At 31.3% G+C, this 9477-nt stretch overlaps 1 protein-coding gene across 1 annotated transcript; it reads right to left on the reverse strand.

Annotated features, from left to right (window-relative positions):
- Positions 1-763: 763 nt before the first annotated feature.
- On the reverse strand, positions 764-8848 carry LOC123656642 (probable elongation factor 1-delta). The gene is made up of 7 exons (XM_045592311.1): positions 8741-8848; positions 8230-8319; positions 7916-7996; positions 6473-6670; positions 1381-1513; positions 1044-1285; positions 764-859 (listed from the first exon to the last, which is right to left on the reverse strand). The coding sequence occupies exons 2-7, from the start codon at positions 8314-8316 to the stop codon at positions 821-823; spliced, it is 780 nt and encodes a 259-aa protein (XP_045448267.1). The 5' UTR covers positions 8317-8319; positions 8741-8848; the 3' UTR covers positions 764-820.
- Positions 8849-9477: the final 629 nt, after the last annotated feature.

Here is a 9477-nt window from a genome sequence, read left to right on the forward strand (position 1 = left end):
AGAAAAAAAAAAAAAAATCATACGTTTTCACTTTAAAAAAAAAAAAATGAATAAATAAATTAACAAATAAATAAAAATAAATACGTGTACTAATTTTTACTATAATATAATGAAACATAAAATAACACCTTAACAATGACACTTCCAGTTGCGCATATTTCTGTTAACTTGTGTATATATGTTTTAAGCCTACCCTACATACTGTTAATTTCTTGTCTCGACTATAAATTGTTAATATATTGTGATGCGATGTACCCAACATGTAATATTTTTGTTAAATTTTAGTGTTTGTAATTTCTCATGTAAGTGAATTGTATTCTTTTGAGAAATAAACGATCTTTAACCTTAATTGAGTAACCTTCTCCTTTTTTCGAAGTCTAAGAAGAAGTTTGAATAGTTTAAAATATACGTATGCCTCTTGCGTCACATTCCTAGCGGTCAACTATCGACGACTTCGGTGTTCTGGAATATCATTTACGTGGAATAAGAATGCATGTTTTCATTTCAATGTTTCTCAGTACGTGTAGCTCTTACTCCTACGTGTAGCTCTTACTGCTCTTATACTTGTTTTTCATAGGTACTCAAATGTTGCTGGGACATTCTATTTTGAGAAATGTTGAATTAAAATACTAGAAATATTTTCTTACTAATTTTGTAATATTTTTTGGGCCGCGTTTTTTGCCGCCTATATACGTCGTTGGCGCACAGGGCTCGCAAGTGCTTGTCAATAAGTCTTGTCTTAGTTTGTAATAATAAAAAAAGGTACGGAATTTGAAAATTTAATAACAACAAAATTAAATGTCTTCCTTGTAGTCATATGTTAAACTTTGTTAAATGCAGCGATATCGACGCTTTGCACCTGAAACAATAAATGTTCGTCATTAATAATAGGTTTATAAAACTATCCTATTAATGGAATTTTTAAAATAGGGTTAAATTTAGTTTTTATTTTTACCAATTGAATTAAAAATTATAAAGGATTAAAAATAATCGTTAAAAATTATTTTTTAACTGTTATTTTTAAGTTAACAATAAAAACTTACTAAATCCTCGAATTTTTCGATTTCTTCAGTAAGCCAATCAACAGATATTTTATCATCTTCAACCACACATGATATTTGTAATTTTTGAATGCCAAAGGCGAGGGGCACTAATTTAGCAGCACCCCAAAGAAGGCCATCGTTGCTGATAGATCTCACTGCTTCTTCCATAGCTTTCATATCGGTCTCATCATCCCATGGCTTCACATCCAATATAATATTTGATTTAGCGATGAGTACTGGTTCTAAAACAATAAAGAATTTTATTATTGTAAGTAACTTGCATATTAATTATATACATGTCAATTACTAAAATAATATTTGTATAGAGCATACTAACTCTTAGCTTTTTTTGCATTGTATGCAGCAAGCCTTTCTTCTCTTATTTTCGCTGCTTCGGCACTTTCCTCTTCATCATCAGATCCAAACAAGTCAACCCCGTCATCTGAATCTACGTGAGCTGCTACTGCTGCCTGCAACAATTTTATTCAATGTTATGTTAAAATTATACAAGTTTGTAAAATTCAGTTATTCTATTTAGTTACTTATTAATTGATGACACACAATAGAGTAGGATTTATAAGCATACATCAACAAAAAATGTTTTCAAGGTAATTCACAAATTTTGTCTTGTGACTGCTGTTTTAGTCAAGAATTCTTAGCAATTTATTAATCTTTTTCACTACTTTTTTTACTCTGATGAACTTTCTAGTATGGCTGGGATTCTAACATTGCATATATAACATATATAGTTTTTCTTTGACGGTTCACAGGAAAGTGGACATAGGGTGCCAATCAAACCACTAATTGCAAATTCATGCGACGTTTCGATCCTTTATTGGATCATCATCAAGCATCTAAAATACGTACAAATAACACTTTCTTCAATATTTACCGTCAAAGAATACTTATAACAAATGGACACAACGATAAATAATATGTAGTTATATTTGTAATTAATGGACTTGACTAATGGGATTATTAGTTAAATAATATTATTAATACAAATAAGTCCTACAGTAAACCCTTCAAATAGTCTCTTCAGTTCCATTAAATTCTTTCTCTGATTAGGTGCACATATGAATAATTTGATTAAATATATATATATATATATATATATATATATATATACGAGGGGCGGCTGAAAAGTTCTGAGCCTAGGGTACTTGCAGTCGTACTATTTACTTATCCAGTGGGCCACTATTTGAACGACATCTACCCACTATATAAGCGAAGTTTCACGTCATTAGCTTCATTACGCTTTGAGTAATTGAACCGTAAACATCACCATGTGTGAGTCATCACTGCACTTAACGAAGTTTGAGCATCGCGCCGTCATCAAATTCCTCGTTAAAAAGGAGAAAACAGCAAAAGAAATTTTTGAAGAAACTTCTAGTGTATACGGAGAATCTGGACCGTCGTCAGCCACGGTTAAACGATGGACACGCCTATTCCAACAAGGCAGAGAGACTCTGGAAGATGACCCCCGCTCGGGTCGGCCGAACACCGCAGTCACCGATGAAAACATCGAAAAAGTAAAAAAAATTGTACTGGACGATCGCCGAATAAAATTGTGGCAGATAGCAGAAGAGCTTGGCTTTAGTAAGGAACGAGTTGGAGATATTATGCACAATCATTTGCATATGAATAAAGTCAGTGCGCGTTGGGTGCCAAAAATGCTCACGGCACTTGACAAGCAGCGGCGCGTTGAAACTTTTGAAGAGTTTATAGACTTGTGCAAGGATAATTTAGAAGAAATTTGCACTCGTATTGTCACCGTTGATGAAACGTGGATCCGACAATATGACCCAGAATCAAAACAGGAGTCAATGCAGTGGATAGAGAAGGGGGAAAGACCGCCGAAGAAGTTCAAGGTGGAAAAATCGGCTTCCAAACTCATGGCCACCATTTTTTGGGATTGCGAAGGAGTTTTGCTCATAGATTACCTTCCAAAAAAAAACTACAATGAATGCAGAGTATTATGCTCGGCTTTTAAAAAAAGTTCGCGAAGCCATTGTCGAAAAAAGAAGAGGTAAAATCAGCAAAGGAATTTTGTTTTTGCAAGACAACGCGCCGGTTCACACGGCGCGCATTGCGAGGCAAGCCTTGCGAGAAACTGGCTTCGATGAAGTAAATCACCCTCCCTATAGTCCAGATCTGGCACCTAGCGATTATTTTTTATTTAAAAATTTGAAAAAAGACTTACGGGGACGAAGATTTAGGGATGATGAAGAGATGAAGGTGGCCGTTCATGAACATTTTCTAGCCAAAGACGCGGGTTACTTTTTATCAGGGATACAAGCCCTCTATAAAATATGTCAAAGGTGCATTGAAGCCCAGGGGGACTATATTGAAAAATAAATTTTATTTAGATTTTTATCTAGACTCTTAATGCCCTAGGCTCAGAACTTTTCAGCCGCCCCTCGTATATATATATATACATCGACAAGTAATACAACTTAGACCGACGAAAAAAATAGTCAAGCAACTACGTGTTATCAAAGATTACTCAAAAAGTAGTTATCAGATCTCGATAAAATTTATATGTGACCACATGATAAACATCAGCTTTCGATTAAGTTAAAAATTATCAACATCTGTACACCCAGTAAAAAGTTATTTCGGATTTTCGAGAGTTAAAAATACAGTCGAATTGAGAACCTCCTCCTTTTTTTGGAAGTCGGTTAAAAAAATAAAATATAATAGTACAGGATAAGGTTCATATCTATGAGTCTTATTTGGTAAACAAACCCCTGTCAATCATAATTCACGTTTTTTCCGCATTTATCACTCATTTTCACAACACATTAGCTAACGGACACTTGTAAAACTCCATTTACTATTTATTCCACTAATAATTGTGTTTGCTCGCAAACGAAAAAAAACCGACTTCAATTACATCGACGAGTAATTGATTGACGACGTAGATTGACAAAAAAATAGTCAAATAACTACGCGTTATCAAAGATTACTCAAAAAGTAGTTATCAGATCTCGATAAAATTTATGTGTGACTACATGATAAACATCAGCTTTTGATTAAATTAAAAAATCTCAAAATCGGTACACCCAGTAAAAAGTTATTGCGGATTTTCAAGAATTTCCATCAATTTCTCTGGGATCCCATCATCAGATCCTGGTTTCCTTATCATGATACCAAACTAGGGATATCTCCTTTCCAACAAAAAAAGAATTATCAAAATCGGTACATCCAGTAGAAAGTTATGCGGTATAATACAACGTAGGTCGACGAAAAAAGCGTCAAGTAAAAACGCATTATTAGATATAGCTCGAAAAGTAGTTGTTAGATCTCAAATAAATTTAAATAGGACCAATTGGCACACACCACCTTTCGATTAAAAGAAAATTTGTCGAAATCGCTCCACCCAGTCAAAAGTTCTGATGTAACATACATAAAAATAATTGTGTTTGCTCGCAAACGAAAAAAAAAACCGACTTCAATTACATCGACAAGTAATACAACGTAGATCGACGAAAAAATAGTCAAGCAACTACGCGTTATTAAAGAAGTACTTATCAGATCTCGATAAAATTTATATGTGACCACATGATAAACATCAGCTTTCGATTAAATTAAAAATTATCAAAATCGGTACACCCAGTAAAAAGTTATTACGAATTTTCGAGAGTTACCCTCGATTCCTCTGGGATCCCATCATCAGATCCTAGTTTCCTTATCACAGTACTAAACTAGGGATATCCCCTTTCCAACAAAATAAGAATTATTAAAATCGGTATATCCAGTAGAAAGTTATGCGGCATAATACAACGTAGGTCGACGAAAAAAGCGTCAAGTAAAAACACATTATTAGATATAACTCGAAAAGTAGTTGTTAGATCTCAAATAAATTTAAATGGGACCAATTGGCACACACCACCTTTCGATTAAAACAAAATTTGTCGAAATCGGTCCACACGGGCAAAAGTTCTGATGTAACATACATAAAAAAAAAAAAAAAAAAAAAAAAAAAAAAAAAAAAATACAGTCGAATTGAGAACCTCCTCCTTTTTTGGAAGTCGGTTAAAAAAGAAAAAAGACATTTAGAGACATTTTAATATCTTTTTTTATGACGCAAATAGGGATGTGGTCATAATATTTTTACAGGTGAATGAATATAAGAGAATGAACGGCATGAGCGATAAAATGGGCCGTGTTTTTTACTTATATTTTAAATTTTCACGAATCATAATTTGATAGTAAGTTATAAAACAATGTTACCGTAAAGCGATTTGTTATTATGTTTTAGATATTGTTTTTTTATTTATTTATTTATGGTGAGCGTAAAAAATGCTGACAAAATATTATAAATGTCAATCTTTTATAGTAGTGTTTATTGTAAAGGTTTTATGTTATATTATGAATATTTCTGAATATCAATTTCACTCTGAACATTTTTAACGCTATCCCATAATACATCCATACACATCCATATAATAACAAAAGTATAGCACATAGCATTGGCATAAAAGTTTATTAAAATCACCACCAGTTTATTAAATTAACCATTTCTTCGCATTTCGAGTGCCCTGGCAAATCTCCGTTGGGGCTAAGTTAGGCATAATTCAGTCCTCAACTCCAAAAAGATACGCGATTAAAAAAAAAACTAACACAAAACAGTATTTCAATGAAATTTTAAAACAAACTTAGAAGGAAGAAATACTCAAAGTTCGCTCCAGATAAGGTGTTTTTGAATAAAATTAAAACAGTTGCATAAAATGTGATGTTCAGTTGTTTTCTTAATTTGAAAATATTTCTTTTTAAATTAAATGACGTATAAATCAGCCAGCAACCTTATATGATACTGATATCAAACCTTTATTTTATGTTCTGCTAAATATGCCAGTGTGTGTATATAATATTTCTGAATATCAATTTCACCCTGAACATTTTTTAATGCTATCCCATATAATGTCAAAGTGAAGTGTGTGTCATCCAAAAGTATAGCACATAGCATTGACATAAAAGTTTATTGTAGTTCACAGGAAAATTTTGTGGGACTTTATTATGAGACTTGGGATTACCCAATGAGAGCTTCGTGAAAAACAGTGTTATCAGTCCCTTTGTTTAGATGTTATAGAGAGTGTGCTGCCGGCGCAAGGTTTTTTATTTATAGTAAATACAAATAATGTGACAATAATATTAATAGGGTCGGCTTTTTTTTCTAGACACAGGTGGCTTGCCTTATTTTGTTGTAAATTTTATTTTTGACATCTTTTACCGACCAATAAGATATAAATCCATCAAAATAAGACTTCCGAAAAAATGGAATATAGATACATTCTATGATGACATTAAAAAAAAATAACAAAAAAACTAAATCGTGATTATAAAATAACAAAATTAAACAACACCATTGTGTATCACATAGAGACACAGTAACTAATAATGTAATAACTAATAATGTGACTTACTTTAGGTGGCTCAATTTTCTTGGTGTTGCTAGATGAACCCACAGACTCAAGTGATTCAACCCTTACTTGTAGGCTGATAACGAGTTTTCGAAGGTCATCAACAGCCTTTTTAAGTACTGAGTTTTCTTTTTCCAAATTGTTCAATTTGTTGTTTATTTCTGTATTTGGAACTCCAGCTAATGCAGCAACACTGTCCATCTGTAGTAGAAAAATTAAACTCATTATAATTTCTTAGTAACATACCAGTTATTATAATTATGTACAGTTTACGTAAAACCTTAACAATTATTTGATGTAATTACTAATAATATAACATTGATAAATGACGATATTTTTGCTGGTTGAGGTGGTTTTTAACTGACTTCAAATTTTTTTTTGTATGTATGCTGATAACTTTGTCGTTTATGAACCGATTTTGATGATTCTTTTTTTGTTCATTATGAGATATGCTAAGGGTGGTGCCATGATTAGGACACCAGTATCTGATGATGGCATCCTAAAGAAATCGGAACATTCGAAAATTGTAGTAGTGACTAGTGCTTTTGTTAATTTTTTTCGTCTACTTACGTTGTACTTGTCTATGTAATTGAAATCGTTTTTTTCATTTGCTAGCAAACACAATTATTTTATAGTTATTTTGATAATATTTAGCTAATATAACTAAATAAAAACTAGTTCAATATCGCTCGGTTCAGCCTGCCTTTTACTAGCCTAGCCTTTTTACTTATTTTTTTTTTATTTTTTAACATAATGCCTAGTTATGTATTTCATAATAATTAATTTGTTCATATCAGTGTGATCCTATTTTGGCCATCGCTTCAGCCTGTAATATTCCACTACTGGGCATAGGCCTCCTTCCCCATGTAAGAGAAGGATCAGAGCTTAATCCACCACGCTAATCCAATGTGGGTTGGCGGATATATTCCTTACTATGAGCAACAATCGCTATCAGGTGTACATGATAACACCGGGACCGATGGCTTAACATGCTCTCCGAGGCACGGTGGGGAGACCCACAAGGACTGAACAAACACCCAGACCACGGCAAACACCTGTATGGCCAATACAAATGTTTGTCATGTGTGGGGATCGAACCCGCAACCGCCAGCGCAACAGGTACAATTCATGGCTCTAACCGTTGCGCTAACGTTCACATAGCGCAGTTTAATATAGAACAGTCTTAATCAATATAATGGAGCTTATATAAGTTTTTATGCTCTCCTAGGGTGTGACAACTTCAACAAAAATATTATAATCAGAATTATGGAAAAAATTTTAGACAAATATTTGTATACAGTATATTATATTTATATTTTTATTCAGTAGTAAACTGTAAAAAATACTGCACTGATTACTATTATTGTTTATTCTACTATGGACTGCTTACAAAGCAAGTAAAATTAATGATTGCAAATTTACTAAAATTATAAAAAAATTACGAACGCATTCTAGTGAGTTTTTGATGTGCTGCCTTGCTTTGGCCACTTCACTAGCCAAAGATGACCCCGATGCAGAGCCAGAAACCTATAATTTTAATAAAAATAATTTTTTTGATTGATGTATTAATTAATATACAATTGTAACAGCCCATTGTTGTTGTTGTTTATGTAGCTAAATTACTATTCTTTCTAAAAAAAGATGTGTAAATATTATAAGTCTATATTTATAATAGATTTTGGGCGAGATAAACTTAAAAACTCTTTCAAATTTAATAAAAATATCTTAAGTAAATTTCCATTATTACACACATAACTTACTTTTGATAAGGATTCATAGTAGTTTCTTTCGGCGTCTGTGTAAATAGTTTTGTCGAGCCATACTTTTTCATGTGCTAATACAGACATTTTCTGAAAGTACAAATATTTCATTGTGTTTTAAACATTATTTTGTTAATAAATTATACGAATAGAGTTTTAGCTACTAATTAAGTCATTAAATATAAAAATAAAGTAAAAGCTTTCAACGTTATAAAACAAATGATTATTGTACTATACGAAAATAATTTAATTATAGTCATAAACATAATTAGTTTATTTAAAATCATAAAAATTAAGGGACAATAAATTTTAACCGATAACCTTAAAGTCTACAGTTTATAACTTTATACTATATAATCGTCTGTTAGGTTAGGAATTCGGTTAAATAAGAACAAGTTTTATTACATATTACAAATAAAGTAAATTTATTAAAAAAAACATATAAAGAATAAGGATAATTCTGTTATACTTTACTACTAAAAAGTTTACAAATAATTGTTAATATTCTCACAAAGTTTCTTGCTAAATTTTCAAATTCGCCTTTCAATTCGAAGAACCAATGAGCAAAAGAGACATCAAATCGCCGACTTTTTACCACGTAGATGTCCACTTGTAAGTGTAAACCATATTATACTTATCTATGCTTGTAAGTCAATTTGACAGCTACTTTTGTCTTCTTTCAATGCAATAAATAACTTCTATGAACCTGGCGGCTGAAAAGTAATTTTAACTATTTTTTTTTATAAATAAATTGTTTGTTCTTCGTTTGTTCTTATAATTGATCGTCAAAAATTATTATTTGTTCGATTGATGTTTATTTAAAAAAAAAAAAAAAAATTTACCCTTATAAGTTTGCGTAACAGGAACTAAATCTAAGTTTTTTTTAAATAGATAGCTCATAGCTTTTATTTTAATCCTTTGTTCGATTAATTATTTGTTCGGTCGTTTTTATCTTTTAATTTAATTTTTTTTAGAAATAATTCACAGGTTGTTGACCTCCCTGAACCTGGCGACTGAAATATTATTTTTACTATTTTTTTAATAAACAAATCGTTTGTCCTTTATTATTATTTGTTCTGTTGATGTTTATTTTTAAAAGAATAAATAAATTTACTCTTATAAGTTGGCGCAACATAAACCAAATCTAAGTTTTTTTTTAAATCGATAACTTTTTTAAAATAATTTATTCGTTTAATTAAATTGTATTCGATGGTTTATATCTTTTTATTATCATTTTTTTAGAAATAA

The sequence above is a fragment of the Melitaea cinxia genome, chromosome 1, assembly GCF_905220565.1.
Source record: "Melitaea cinxia chromosome 1, ilMelCinx1.1, whole genome shotgun sequence".
In the NCBI taxonomy this organism is placed as follows: domain Eukaryota; kingdom Metazoa; phylum Arthropoda; class Insecta; order Lepidoptera; family Nymphalidae; genus Melitaea; species Melitaea cinxia.